General features: G+C 38.8%; 1 protein-coding gene across 3 annotated transcripts in view; it reads left to right on the top strand.

Annotated features, from left to right (window-relative positions):
• The window catches only part of IQCB1 (IQ motif containing B1), a 59,272-nt gene extending 43,827 nt beyond the window's left edge, over positions 1 to 15,445 (top strand). For all 3 annotated transcript variants that reach the window (XM_008266849.4, XM_008266848.4, XM_002716635.5), the window contains 5 exons: positions 1,695 to 1,837; positions 4,248 to 4,396; positions 7,664 to 7,795; positions 14,115 to 14,271; positions 14,889 to 15,445. In XM_008266849.4, coding sequence (XP_008265071.1) covers positions 1,695 to 1,837; positions 4,248 to 4,396; positions 7,664 to 7,795; positions 14,115 to 14,271; positions 14,889 to 15,118 — 811 coding nt within the window. In that variant the 3' untranslated portion in view covers positions 15,119 to 15,445. The remainder of the gene's footprint in view (positions 1 to 1,694; positions 1,838 to 4,247; positions 4,397 to 7,663; positions 7,796 to 14,114; positions 14,272 to 14,888) is intronic.
• The last annotated feature ends 235 nt before the right edge of the window (positions 15,446 to 15,680 follow it).

Below are 15,680 nucleotides of genomic sequence, written 5' to 3'. Positions count from 1 at the left end.
TAGGGAGTGAACCAGCAGAGGGAAGACCTGTCTCCCTGCCCCATAACTCTGTCTTTCAAATAAATGAATAAATCCTAAAAATAAAATGAAATCTATATGTGTCTCTCTTTTAATCATCCTTGTTTTCTTTTTATTAATGGGTATCCAAAGGCATTTTATATTATATTTCCTATAGATGGTTACTTGTGCTCTCTTCACATAGTGACATTGGAAACACCAAAAAACTAGATTGGTACGGTTCAGTAGAAACTTTAAAAACAAATAAACCATTAATGTTTGTTAAAATATAGCCACATGGAAATTTCTGTCACTAGATAATACAATAATGTTTATTAGTAACTAATTGAGAAACAGGTAACCATAAGAAAAAAATTAAAACCATAATCGTACCATACAGTGAGAATTTCCACTGACTTTTTAAAAAATGATATTTTTATTTATTTGAGAGGTAGCGTTATAGACAGTGAGATGGAGAGACAGAGAGAAAGGTCTTCCATCTGCTGGTTCACAATCCAAGTGACCCCATGGCTGGAGCTACGCCGATCCAAAGCCAGGAACCAGGAGCTTTTTCCAGGTCTTTCATGCTGGTGCAGGAGCCCAAGGACTTGGCCATCTTCTACTGTTTTCTCAGGCCATAGCAGAGAGCTGGATCAGAAGAAGAGCAGCCGGGACTAGAACCAATGCCCATAAGGGATGCTGGCACCACAGGCGGAAAATTAACCTACTGCACCACCGTGCCGGCCCCTCTACTGAAATTTTAATGTCTTTAATCTTTTACTTTTCTATATATATAAATATAATTTTTAAGGAAAATTTTGATCTCATTCTTCTATACCCTGATTTTATTTTCAACTGACATTTGACTGTGGATATATTCCTATGTCATTAAATATTCTTTGAAAACTTTGTTTTTATACTTTATAGAATCTCATCAGGTATGATTCAGTTCCCTACTGTAGGACATACAGTTTGTTTTCAAATTGTTACTGTTGTTAAACTGTGGAGAACATCCTTGAATATAAGTCCTTACATACACATTTGATGATAGCCTTAAGAAAATCATTAGAAATGGAATTAATGAAATGCCTCAGCTGGTGCTGTGGCATAGCAGGTAAAGCCACTACCTGTAATGCCAACATTCATATGGTGCCTCTTCTGGTCCTGGCTGCTCTGCTTCCTATCCAGCGCCCTGCTAATGGCCTCTGAAAGAGTGGAAGATGGCCCAAGTGCTTGGTCCCTTGCCACTCACATGGGAGTTCCAGAAGAAGCTCCTGGTTCCTGGCTTTGGCCTGGCCCAGCATTAGCAGTTGTGATCATCTGGGAAATAAACCAGTGGACTGAAGATCTCTTTCTCTCCTCCCTCTCTCTCTAACTCTTTCAAATAAATAAATAAATCTTTAAAAAGAAAAAAATGAATTAATTGGTCAACATTTAAAAAATGTTAAAAAGCATTTTGGTATTTTAAATATTTCTCAGTTTTTCATGCATATATTCAAATATTTCTCCAGAAAGTTTGTTTAGTAGCAGCATGTGACAGTTTGTTTCATAATACCCTGGTAACACTAGGAATTATCTTAAAATTCTTTTCACGTCTGCATTTATTTGATTACTATTGAGGTATTGTTTTTCATACATTTTTTGAATGGACACATGAATTATGAAGTTATATAAGATGCTTACTGTTTCCATCACAGATCTAAAAGAACAAAGAAATTGCTGAAACTAAATAGGGAGAAAGAAGAAGAGGCTATCAGATTACGACTGCAGCTTCAAAGACAGAGAGCCATGAGACTTTCCCGAGAATTATGGCTGAGTATGCTTGAAATAGTTCATCCAGGTAGGTGGCATTATCACTTTTATATGTGTAAAAATGCTTATAATGTCTTTAAGTAAGCCACATATTCTAGCTTTCTGATGATCTCTTTCTTTAAATTTGGATCATTGCCTTCTGTCTCCCCCTCTCCTTTTTTTAGATAAATCTTAATCTATTGAGTCAAAAAAAGTTTTTCTTATCTTTCAGATAAATTAGTGAAACATAAAAATTTATGCTTAAAGGTCACTGTTGGGGGCCAACACTGTGGCATAGCAGGTATAGTCGCCTCCTGCAGGGTTGTTTGTTTTTTTGTTTTTTTGGTTTTTTTTTTTTGACAGGCAGAGTAGACAGTGAGAGAGAGAGACAGAGAGAAAGGTCTTCCTTTGCCGTTGGTTCACCCTCCAGTGACTGCCACGGCCGGCGCACTGCGGCTGGCGCACCACGCTGATCCAATGGCAGGAGCCAGGTACTTATCCTGGTCTCCCATGGGGTGCAGGGCCCAAGCACCTGGGCCATCCTCCACTGCACTCCCGGGCCACAGCAGAGAGATGGCCTGGAAGAGGGGCAACCGGGACAGAATCCGGCGCCCCGACCTGGACTAGAACCCGCTGTGCCGGCGCCGCAAGGCGGAGGATTAGCCTAGTGAGCCGTGGTGCCGGCCTCCTGCAGTGTTGACATCCCATATGGGTACCAGTTCCTGTCCCAGCTGCTCCATTTCCAATCCAGCTTTCTGTTATGGTCTGGGAAGGCAGTAGAGGATAGCCCAAGTCCTTGGGCCCCTGCACCCGAGTGGGAGACTCAGAGGAAGCTCCTATCTCCTGGCTTTGCATTGGCTCAGCTCTGGCCATGCTGCCATTTGGAGAGTGAACCAGCAGATGGAAGATCTCTCTCTCTCTCTCTGCCTCTCTGTAACTCTGCTTTCTGCTTTTCAAATAAATAAATAAATTGTTAAAAAAAAAAAAAGTCACTGTCAAGAGACTTTAAAAACTCCTTGAACTTAACCAGGGAGTTAGCATTGTGCTATATTCTGCCATCAGAACTTTACTCATTCCTTATTACAAGCCTGATGACATATCTTACCACCTTTGACAGACTAAGCTGAAATTAATTACAAATGATGGTCTGGGAAGTCTCAGGTTTCAAGATTTTTTCCCTCATTTTTTTACTTCTCTTTTTATTATTCATTCACAGGATCTTTCTCTAGTCCCTTTTTTCCCTCTTTCTTTCCCTTACATATAGATATTTCCCACAGTTCCATTCTCACCTCACAATTCTGATTTGCTTTTTCTTGCTTATTTATTATATATTTACTGTAGACTAATACTTGTGGTCCTCTTACATAGCAAAGTAGGAAGCAACAAAAACTAGGTTGGAATGGCTAACAAGAAATTTTGGTGAGTAAAAAACAAATAATACAGAAATGAATGTTAAATGTTTGTAGCCACATGAAAATTTATATTACCAGTTGAGTATTTACTACTCTCAAATCTTGTCTGCACCTTCACCCTCTCTGCTATTCTCTGAAGCAACATTTCCCAATAAAACTTCTTATAAAGACAAAATGTTCTATACTGCCTCATCCAGTATGATAGCTCATGGCTCTGTAGGTGGCTACTGAGTATTTGAAATATGGCCAATGCACGCAGGGACCTGGATGTTTAATTTTATTTAAACCGAAGTAACCACTTGTAGCTAAAATCTCCTGTATTAGCACAGCTACCTATTGAGTAGCTTTACCTGGATATTCATAAGCATCCCCAAAACTAAAGTCATTATATTGCCCCCAAGATTTCCTTTTCATTCTCCATTTCAGGTAATACATGAAAAATCCAATGTACTCAGCTTTTCATCTGAAACAGTCTGGAGTTCTTACCCTTCCTCAGCTCCACATCTAATTGATCATTAAATACTAACAATTTTTTATACTTTCTAACATATACATACCTTGTTTTTAGAGACACTACTATTCTCTTCCACTGCCTAATTCTGTCATTTAGCTACTGCAAGTCCTAAGCTAAATGTTGAGTAACTCCCAGAAAAGCCATCAGTATAACTAATTGAAGAGAAATTTGAAGCACATAAAATAGAATAGTAAAGCATACACACATTTCTCTATGGTTGTACTAAATGACTTCCTAACCATATACTTATTTTTTTCCAAAATGTTCTTGCTGTTGAATTTTCAACCCTTTTCTTAGTCCCTTGCCACAAAAATAATCCATGCATCCTTTCTCCATAAGGAAGCTTATATCCAAGAAAGCTTTTGTTTCTAAAATCTTAGAATCATTGTAAAATAATAGAATTGGGAAAATTAGTAAACAATATTGAAAGCATTAAAGGATTACAAGATTGTTATCATTACCATTGTCCTGATTTAAAAACTTGAGAAGGCATAGTAGTGAATATGTTGTGATAGTGTCTGTCATCTTTTTAGGTGAGGTGGAGAAATACAATCGGGAAATGGAAGAGAAAGCAGCATTGATTATCCAGAAACACTGGAGAGGGTACAGGGAAAGGAAAAATTTTCGCCAACAGAGGCCATTTCTCACAGAGTATAAAGCAGCCATCACACTTCAAAGAGCAGTGAGTCTGATGTAGTAAAAACAGCTCTGGATTAGGAGGCAAAAGCATGGGTTCAAACCTGACTTTGGAATTTACTGCCTTGCTCAAGTGACTTAGCTTTCTAGAGCCTTAGATTTTTCCTTTATAGAGTAAGAAGCTCCTTACCTCTGGCCAAGCTGATTTAGACATGTGGTCTTTAGTACTGGGTAGAACCTTGTACATCATTTACCATGCTGCAGTGCTGTTGTTTTTCTTTCCTGGGCTACAAGTTCCTCAAGGATGAGAAACTAAGTCTTATTTATTGTTATCAGCTCTCAGCATGTGCTTGGTATATGAATTAATAGGTGTTTACCCTACCTTTTTCACTTAGATGTTATGTGGACCAGGTGACCTAATATATGGGAATATATTTTGTAAATTGCAAAGTCCTGTGCTAGTATAGCGTATCATATTTAATTTTTTTAAATATATAGGTTAAGTATTAGTATACTTAGATCAGTGTAACTATTGAATTGAGGAATATTGTTGTTAAGTGATAATTTTCCTGGGAATTACCCACAGCAGAGTAACATGGAGAAGCACAGCACAAGACTGGTTTTTTGTTTTTGTTTTTTTCATTTAATTACCTATTTCATTTAATTACCTATTTCTATTTAATTACCAATTCTCCTAATATCCATTTATTCTGTTATACATGGTTAAGCTTCATATTAAGATCTCAGGTCTTGAAGCAGTAAGTTTAATATTCCCTTATTGTTGAACAAAAGGTCAATTTCAGTTTTTCACAAAGATAGATTTTGAACATTCTCTGTAATTAACTTTTTATAAAGATATTTTAAAGTCATCCAAAATGCAGTAGAATAAACACTAGGGAGATAAAAATATCTTCCACCTTCTCCTCCTTTATGCCTCTTTGGATACCTGAGGTTGTATCTGCAACAAATAGCCCTGCACTGACTTACATGTAATCCCCTTTGCTAAACAAGGCCATCTAAGAATTAACCCAATGATGTCAAGAGGGACCCTTGGCTCCCTTCTAATTCTTTTACTTCATGGCTACCTCCTTTTGAGTCTCCCATCCCGAAGAATTAGCTTGACCCTTATTAAGTTGATGTACTAGCTTGCCTAATACTTTGTAAAGGGCCATTTAGTATATGGTGAGATCCCAGGTTTTCTCCCAGTCCTTAGAGAAGCAGTGGTTATCAGAGGAAAATAAATGAGGCCTATGAAGGCAGTGTTGTTCAGGCTTTCATACTTCTCAGTGGCACAAGAGGAAAGAGATGAGTTAAGTTTGCTTCATATTTTCCCAACCCCCATAAAGGAATATAAGTCTTTGTTGAAGTAAGAACAAAACGGGATGAGTCAAGGTCATGTTTATAGTCTTTGCATCTCACTACTTAAAATGACAGTGAAGCCAAAGCAAAGCTAGCCAAAATGGAAAAGGGAATGAGCATCACTTTCAAAAAGAGAAAGAAAAATGGAAAAGTGTAGAGGGAAAAAAAAGAAAAGTAGTAGGGAAATTAGAGCAGAGAAATATCAGTAAAGGGCACATTATGCAATATTTTGAAAACATTCTTCTTTAAGATGCACTGTAGATGTACAAAGGCCCTTAAGCACATGTGGCTATGGAGTACTTGATATATAGTTATATATGTAACTTTATAGGTGCTATAATTGTTAAATACCCACCAGATTTTAAAAATTGGTATAAAAAAGGAAAAACTATCTTAACACTTTTACATGTTAACTATCTTAACTTTTTTACATGTTGAAATTCTAGCAACTTATGTATATTGTTATGATATTTTACATAATTCACTATATACAAAAATTAGTTCGCTCATTTTTTTACTTTTTTATATAGCTACTAGAAAATTTTAAATTATATTTGTAACTTTCATTATATTTCCATTTGCACTGAAATTGAACTGGGTAAGAAAGAAAAGGAAATACTTCATCAACTTCATTGAAAATTACAGAAGAGGGATATCCTTTTCATGAACTTGTCCATCAGGAGGAACCGGTTGTTAGTGTCTTTGACAGAGCAAGAAATAAAAGCCAGACTTTACCTACCTTTTGCCCTACTCTTACTTTGTGTGAAAGCAGCAGCATTGTTTCTCCAGTAACTAAAATTTGGGAAATTGAGAAAATGTTATTATATAACATTACTTGCCTTTTCTAAATTATCTATCCTTTCAGTGTTGAAATTAAATTTAAAGAATGGCTGCATTTCCCTTTTTAATGTTCTACTATTTGCTTATCTTACTGTCTCATCTCTTAAAATCAAAGGAAGAAGCCAGAATGATGGCTAATTCTTCATACTAGATTATAGCATAAAAGTACCATAACACTATTATTTGTGTCCATCCATGACTAACCACAAGAAAACTTACTGGAACAAACCATTGGCAGTAAGAAAATAAATACAAATCAGGAGATAAATGAAATTTCAGAGTCCTACAATGACAAAGTATGATGAAAAGTGATAAGAGAGAGGGCACAGAGGCTTTTTTGATTTAGGAGCAGAGAGAAGTTCCCAGGAAAGCATCATAATTTTGAGGTGGTACCAAAAAACAGGGGGTATAAGACAGATAAGGAGAAACAGAAAAGAAAAATCAAGGAAAAGGAAGAATAGAAGGAAAGGAGAGGGACAGGTATTTGGCCTAGCAGTTAAGACACTCATATCATATTGGAGACCTAAACATGAGTTTAGGTCTTGACTCTGCTTCAGATTCCAGCTTCCTGCTCATGTGCATTTTGGGAGGCAGTAGTGATGACTCAGGAAGCCACATGGGAAATCTGCAGAGTTCCTGGCTTGGCTTCAGCACCTGGCAGGAGCTGTTACAAGCTTTCAGAGAGTGAGCCAGTACATGGGAGCTTGTTTGCATGCTCTTCCTCCCAGTCCATCTCCCCATCTCTCTCAAATGAATAAAAATTTAAAAACAAAATACTACTCTATACAAATGGTCCCTGACTTAAAATTTATGTGAAAGCAATATCCATTCAGTAAAAACTATATCATGTTATTAGGTAAGTTAGGTGTATTAAAAGCATTTTTGACTTAGAATATTTTCAACAATGTATTTATTGGGATGTAACCCTATGGTAAGTTGAGGAACAGCTGTATATTTAAAAACATCACTATCTTCCCTCCTCTATCACATTCCCATCTTCCTCCTCATACACTCAGAGATAAGAACTCTTGCAATGGTGTCACTATCATGTTTTAGGAAGAAAAAATGTTTTATTAGTGGAGAAAAACCACAAATATTCTTTTTTGCCTCCCAGGCTCTTAAATTCCTCGCAAAGTGCCGTAAGAAAAAGAAGTTAGTTTCTCCTTGGCAAGGACTCCAAGAACTCACCGATGCACGCAGAGTTGAGCTGAAGCAACGAGTGGATGACTATGTCAGAAGACATCCAGTATGTAGGCGTCTGTATCATAGTATCCATATTTTACCCTATTCCATTGCACAGTGTTTGCTGACAGTATGCTTATGGTTAGTATAAGATAAGTTAAGATAGACTTATGGATCTAGAGTCATTTTATGGATACATGGCCTTATGGTACAGTGTAAAGGGGGCTTTGCTTCAAATAATTATTTCCCATACTAAATCACCACTTCTTTTGTAATAGTACAGCAAAATTTTAGCTAGTTTGAGCCGTCCAGAAAAAAAGTATATGTGGCTGTAGGTCAAAGATATTCATTCTTACATATGTACACTTAAACATCCATATTCACACATGTGAAAAGATTTAAAACAAACACTTCACTCAAAGGAGATAAACAGGTGATAAATAAACACAAGAAAAGGTACATCTTAGTCATTAGAGAAAGTGCAAATTAAAACCACAATAGGCAGTCAGTCTGTTTCTCTGTTTCTCTGTCTCTGCATTTTAAATGAATAAAAATAATTTTTAAAAAAATCGAGATAGACATTTGATAGAATAGTTAAGGTGCCACTTGAGATGCCTGTATCCCATATTGGAGTGCCTGGATTCTAGTCCTAGCTTTGCTTCCCATTCTAACTTCCTGCTAATGTGAGCCCTGAGAAGAGGTAGCAGGTGATGGCTTAAGTGTTTGGGTACCTACTACTCCTGGATGGAGTTGTGGATTCCTGACTTCAGCCTTGTACAAGAGAGCAAACCAGCAGATAGAATCAATGTCTTTCTATCTCTGTCTCCCTGCCTATCCATCTGTCTATCATCTATTTTTCTATCTCTTTGTCTTACTGTCTTTCAAATAATAAAATTTAAAAAACAAAACAGGGGCCGGTGCTATGGCATGGAGGGTTAAGCCTCCGCCTGCAGTGCCAGCATCCCATATGGGCGTTGGTTTGAGTCCCAGCTGCTCCACTTCTGATCCAGCTCCTTGCTATGTCCTGGGAAAGCAGTAGAAGATGGCCCAAGTGTTTGGACTCCTGCACCAATGTGAGAGACCCGGAGGAAACTTCTGTCTCCTGGCTTTGGATTGGCCCAGCTCTGGTTGTTGTGGCCATTTGGGGAGTGAATCAACAATTGGAAGACCTCTGTCTCTGTCTTTCCCTCTCTAACTCTGCCTCTCAAATAAATAAACTTAAAAATATATACATAAGATACTCTACACTTGTTAGAATGACTAAAATTTTGAAGGTTGCACATACCAAACGTTAGCAAGCATGCAAAGGAACTCTGACTGAAACACTATTCGGCTAATCCTCCACCTAGCGGCGCCGGCACACCGGGTTCTGGTCCTGGTCGGGGTGCCGGATTCTTTCCCAGTTGCCCCTCTTCCAGGCCAGCTCTCTGCTATGGCCCGGGAAGGCAGTGGAGGATGGCCCAAGTCCTTGGGCCCTGCACCCCATGGGAGACCAGGAGAAGCACCTGGCTCCTGGCTTCGGATCAGCGCGGTGCGCTGGCCACAGCACACCAGCCGTGGTGGCCATTGGAGGGTGAACCAACAGCAAAGGAAGACCTTTCTGTCTCTCTCTCTCTCACTATCCACTCTGCCTGTCAAAAAAAAAAAAAAAAAAAAAAAAAAAAAAAAAAAAAAAAAACACTATTCATAGAAATGTAGAGTAGTACAACCACTTTGGAAAGTGGTCTGACAGTTTCTTAGGAAGTTAAATATATGGGCCGGCACCGTGGTGCAGTAGGTTAATTATCTGCCTGTGGTGCCGGCATTCCATATGGACGCTGGTTCTAGTCCCAGCTGCTCCAGCCCAGCTCTCTGCTGTGGCCTGAGATAGTAATAGAAGATGGCCCAAGTGCTTGGGCCCCTGCACTCGCATGAGAGACCAGGAAGAAGCACCTGGCTCCTGGCTTGGGATCACTGCAGCTCTAGCCGTTGCAGCCATTTGGGGAGTGAACCAATGGAAGGAAGCCTTCCCTCTCTCTCTCCCTCCCCCTCCCCCTCCCCCTCCCTTCCTCTCCCCCTCTCCCCCTCTCCCCCTCTCCCACTCTCCCACTATCTGTAACTCTACCTGTCAAATAAATAAAATCTTTTAAAAAATTAAATATATGAGGGGTCTTTAAAAAGTTATATGTTTATTTAAAACGAATTGGAAATTGCTTGGGGGTATGGGAGAATGGGATGGATGAGAATAAGGGATTTAAAAAGGGGAGCAAGGAAGTTTGGTGGCAGTGAATGTTCATTATCCTAATTGTGATGATGGTTTCACAGGCGTATACATGTCAAAGCTTAGCAAAGTTTACTCTTTGTTGTTATTTTTAACTCAAACCTATATATTAAAAAACATGTTTAACCTAAGTGCTTAAAGAGGGGGGAGCAGAACTTCTAAGCTTTTAAAACAATCAGCCTAGCCACTATTAAAACATGACCAGTGGATCTCTAGGTTGTGGTCCATTATATTAACAACTTCTTTCTTATCTCGGAACCAGAACTGAATTGGAGAAAGGGATAGAAGTACAACTGAGAATTCTCTGTAAAGAGAGATTAAATCTATATATTTAATATATATCTGTGTATCTATATATATTATATATAATATATATTTAATATATATCTTTTCTCTCTATATATAAGTGTATATAAGAGAGAGAGAAAACAGAGATAGAATATATATATATGGGGGGGAGGGAGGGAGGATACTTCCTCTCCAACAAATACATCATCATTTCCTAAACTCTGTTGAGAGGCACTGTATTACTTTTAGCAGTTTTAATAATTTATTTTCCTTTATAAAAATTAGATACCCAGGACCAGTGTTGTGGTATAGCTGGTAAAGGTGCCGCCTGCTACACTGGCATCTCATATAGGCACTGGTTCAAGGGCCAGCTGCTTCACTACTGATCCAGCTCCCTGCTAATGTGCCTCGCAAAGCAGTGGAGGATGGCCCAAGTGCTTGGGCCTCTGCCATCCACATGGAAGACCTACATGGGAGACTTGGAAGAAGCTCCTAGCTCCTGGCTTTGGCCTGGTCCAGCCCCAGCTGTTGCAGCCATTTGGGAAGTGAGCCAGTGGGTAGAAGATCGATCTCTCATCTCTTCTCTGTCTGTCTGTCTCTCTCTCTGCCACTTTCTGCAGCTGTGACTTTTGAAGAAATAGATATCTTTTTAAAAAATGTAAAATATTAAAACCTCAAAAATACCCATTTAAGCATGTTTAAGTGTACAGTTCAGTGGCATTAAATATAGCACATTGTTATGCAGCTATCACCATTTTCCATCTTAAGAACTTTCTTAACCTTGTGAATATGAAATTCTGTATCTGTTAAAACACTAGCTTCCCACTCTCTCTCCACCCAGCTTCTTTCTGGCAGCTACTATTCTGTTTTCTGTCTCTATGAATTTGACTACTTAATTAATTACCTTAAATGACTAGAATCATAAAATATTTATACTTCTGTGCATGGTTTGTTTTATTTAGTGTATCTACAGTTCTCTTTCATGTAGTATGTAGCATGTTGCATGTGTCAGAATTTCCTTCTTGTTAAAAGATGATTAAAACTTCATGGTATTTATTTATCTCATTTTGTTTTTCTATTCATTGATGGACACTTGGGTTGCTTGTACATTCTGACTATAGTAAATAATGCTACAGTGAACATGGGTATACAAATATCTGTTTGTGTTCCTGCTTTCAGTTCTTTTGGGTATGTACTCAGAAATGATACAACTAGATCATAGGGCAATTCTTTTTTCAGTTTTTTTTTTTTTTTTTCGAACTGCCATACTGTTTTCCATAGAGGCCCACAAGATTTCTGGTTTCTCTGCATTCTCATCAGTATTTGTTTTTTCTGGTTTTTCTTCATTTTTTGGTAGTTAATTGGTGTGAAGTTGTATCTCATTGTAGTTTGGATTTGTATTTCCCTAGAGATTACTGATTTTGAGCATATTTTCATGTGTTTATTGGCCATTTTTTAATCTTCTTTGCAGAATTGCCTATTCAAGTCTTTGCCAATTTTTGAATTGTTTTTATTGTTGAGTTTTAGTTCTTTACATATTCTGAATATTAATTCCTTGCAAATATATGTTTTGTGAATACTTTTTTGCTATTCTAAAGGCTGCCTTTTTACTTTGTTGATAGAGTCCTTTAATATGTGAAAATTTTTAATTTGGAAAAATTTCATCTTTTTTTTCTTTTGTTGCCTGTGCCTTTATTATTATATCTAAGAAATCATTCCCCAAACTACTGTCCTAATTCATCCCCTATGTTTTCTTCTTCTTTTTTTTAAAGATTTATTTACTTATTTATTTGAAAGGCAGAGCTACAGAGAGGCAGAGAGAGAGACAGAGAGAAACAGAGAGAGAGAAGTCTTCTATCTCCTGGTTCACTCCCCAGATGATGGGTGCAGCAGCTGGAGCTGTGGGATCCGAAACTAGGAGCCAGGAGTTTCTTCTGGTGCTTCCATGTGTGGTGCAGGGGCCCAAGGACTTGGGGGCCATCTTCCACTGCTTTCCCAGGCCATAGCAGATAGCTGGATCAGAAGTAGAGCAGCCGGGACTCGAACTGGAGCACATATGGGATGCTGGCACTGCAGGTGGTGGCTTTACCAGCTACACCACAGCACCAGCCCCTGTTTTCTTCTTAAAGTTTGATAGTTTTAGCTCTTATGTTTAGAGCTTTGTTTCTCTTTTTATATACATGCCCTATATGTACAGTTACCTATCAGTATCCATGTGGTTGGTTCCAGGAACTCCCATAGATTGGAACTGTGAATGCTCAAGTCCGTCATGTATTATGGCATAGAATTTTTTTTTTCTTTTTTTTTTTTTTTTGACAGGCAGAGTGGACAGTGAGAGAGAGACAGAGAGAAAGGTCTTCCTTTGCCGTTGGTTCACCCCACAGTGGCCACTGCGGCCAGCACACCGCGCTGATCTGAAGCCAGGAGCCAGGTGCTTCTCCTGGTCTCCCATGTGGGTGCAGGGCCCAAAGACTTGGGCCATCCTCCACTGCACTCCCAGGCCATAGCAGAGAGCTGGCCTGGAAGAGGGGCAACCGGGACAGGATCCGGCGCCCCGACCAGGACTAGAACCCGGTGTGCCGGCGCCACAAGGTGGAGGATTAGCCTAGTGAGCCGTGGCGCCGGCATGGCATAGAATTTGTACATAACCTACATATCCTTATGTATGCTTTAAATCATCTCTAGATTGCTTATAATATCTTATGCAATGAAAATTCTATGCAAATATTTGTTACACTATATTTTTAAAAAAGATTTATTTTATATATTTGAGTGGCAGAGTTACAGAGAGAGAGAGGAGAGAGATCTTTCATCCACTGGTTCACTCCCAAATGGCTGCAACAGCTAGGGGTAGGCCAGGCCAAAGCCAGGATCTTCATCTAGGTCTCCCACATGGGTGCAGGGGCCCAGAAACCTGGGCCATCTTCCTCTGCTTTTCCAGGTGCATTAGCAGGTAGCTGGATCAGAAGTAAAGCAGCTGGGACTTGAACCAATGTCAGTACATGATGCCAATGTTGCAGGCAGCAGTTTAACTCATTCTGCCACAATCCTGGGCACTTTTCTAATATTGTTGATCAGCACTTGGAACCCACAGATATGGGGGGCCAACTGCAATTGTGATGCATAGTCTTGGGCTTTTTTTTGTTTTGTTTTGCTTTTTGAAGTTCTGCTTTAGTTAGTTTTTAAGATTCTCTGGCTGAAAAGTAGGATATTAACTAGAACAGGGTTACATCCAAAATCCAAGAACTAGAATATTTGGGAAAGCTGTGATGTCAGAAGCTTTGTCTGCAACAAAGTTTGTATTGTTTCATCCTTGTCGTACTAATCAGTTAATTAAGTAACTGCCAGAGGAATATAGCTCTTCAGCTGATTTTGCTTATTATTCTTTGAAACTAGAAACTGTTAAAATATTGTATCTTAGTTAAGGTTGGGAGAGAGGATGGGATAGGAAATAGGATAGTCTTTTAGATGGAGTCCAGAAGAAAGAGAGCGGTCTTGTTACTCCTTTTCCAGGCAAATGTATTTAGCAAACCATTTGTGATTCTCCCTATGATATCTTGTTTTTATCTCTTTTCCTATAATACCACACTGTCTGAGGAAACGAGGTATAGGAACATAGCAAAAAAGAAATTTCTCCACCTGTGCTTTTTTTTTTTCTTAAAACTGTTTAAGAGACTTTAATATCTATACAGGAGTACAAGGTGAACATCTATCATATGATTCAATTGATAAAATGAGAGTTAAGCATACTACAACCTCTGCTGAATGGCTAAGCAGAATGTACTTTGATATATATGTCCTTCTTGTGACAAGTTTTGCTGTCCTGTGTTCCCAGGTCTCTCAAATGTCAGATGTGGCCAGCAGGGAGCTCCATGCTGAAGCTCAAGAACAACTACAGCACTACTTTATGGGCAGGGCCCTAGAAGAGAAAGGCCAACAGCACAGAGAGGCTCTGATGGCTCAGATCAGCACCAATATTGAACAGTTGATGAGTACGTGCTCCTTCCATTTTTGTATCCTAAAAGGAACAACTGCAAGATGTGTGACATCCAAAATCCTCTGAAGCAAAGCACCTTAAATGGTTTATTCATCTCCATCATACCAGCACACAATATTTTCAAATCATGTGGATTCTATAACCTCCATCTTGTGTGCTTCCCCAAGCCTTGCTGTCATTCATATGTATCAGCTCAGAAAGATTTGTTAATTTCAAAGATAGTGAGCTCTACTGGCCAGATTTCTACTGTGTAGTCCCAAAAGCTTTGGACCATATTTTAGAAGACGATTACAACAGTTGTTAAAGTGTCATTCACTTGTAGAGCATTTCATAATTTTTAATGAAGTACTTCCACAAAAGTTCCTGTTCTTTTAATACCAAAAAGCTACATCTTTCTTCATCCTTTTCTTTTAAATCCAGAAGTGGAGATGTTGCTACCAGCCACAGATACAACTTTTAATAGCCATATACCATCCACAGTTGGCAATAATAACAGATTCAAGGTTGAAATTCTCTGTCTGCTGGAGTGGAGTTCCAACTGTGTAGTTTCCAAGTTCCTACTTGTTGGCACAGGGCTCTTCCACTCACCTGTATATTTTCTGTTTATTACAGAGGCGCCAACTCTGAATGAAGCAGAAGGGAAAGAACCCGAGCTCTTCTCAAGCAGATCCCGACCTGTGGCAGCCAAGGCCAAGCAGGCCCATCTCGCCACCCTAAAGCACATACAAGCACCCTGGTGGAAGAAACTTGGAGAGGAACCAGGAGATGAAATTGATATTCAAAAGGATGAGATTAGTGTCGAGTTAGGAACTTTGTTCATTGGTGGGACCAAACCCCCTTAGGAGTTACCTTGAAAACTGACCCATATCTTTTGTTTCAATTACATTGGTTCTCTGGTGTGTTCATAGACCAGGGTTCCTCTCCAAACAAGACTTACACGCAGTAAGCAAAGAGTTATTTTCTACCTCTCTCTTTCAGTTCTCTTTTTCTTTTCTCTACACCCTTGTCCCTGGCCATACACACAGATTTGTGTGGCTTTTGTTGTGGAAAAAAAAACTCAGCATGGCATTCTGTTGTTTACAATATTGTGAGATTTTTTTTTTCCCATTTTTTGAAGTTTTCCAACTAAAGTTTTTTCTAAGTAAATATTGTCAATAGTTGTTCCAAAACACTTGTCAGGATTATTTCAACTTTTTACATTTGTTATTTAGAGTTCTTTCCTTTTATTAATAAAAGAGGGTGTGTTCTTGGCCTTTATTAAAGTGAGGGAAAAAAGTGATTAGTTGAAGGACATTTCCCTATTTTCTATACAACAATGGTTGACTCATTTTCAGAATTTTTATTTTAAACAGAAATACACACACACACAAAAATCCATCTAGGACTCAATGTAAGAACTTCTCC

This window comes from Oryctolagus cuniculus, chromosome 4, assembly GCF_964237555.1.
Source record: "Oryctolagus cuniculus chromosome 4, mOryCun1.1, whole genome shotgun sequence".
NCBI lineage: Eukaryota > Metazoa > Chordata > Mammalia > Lagomorpha > Leporidae > Oryctolagus > Oryctolagus cuniculus.
Note: the sequence above shows the minus strand (reverse complement) of the source record. Positions and strands in the feature narration are given on the sequence as shown.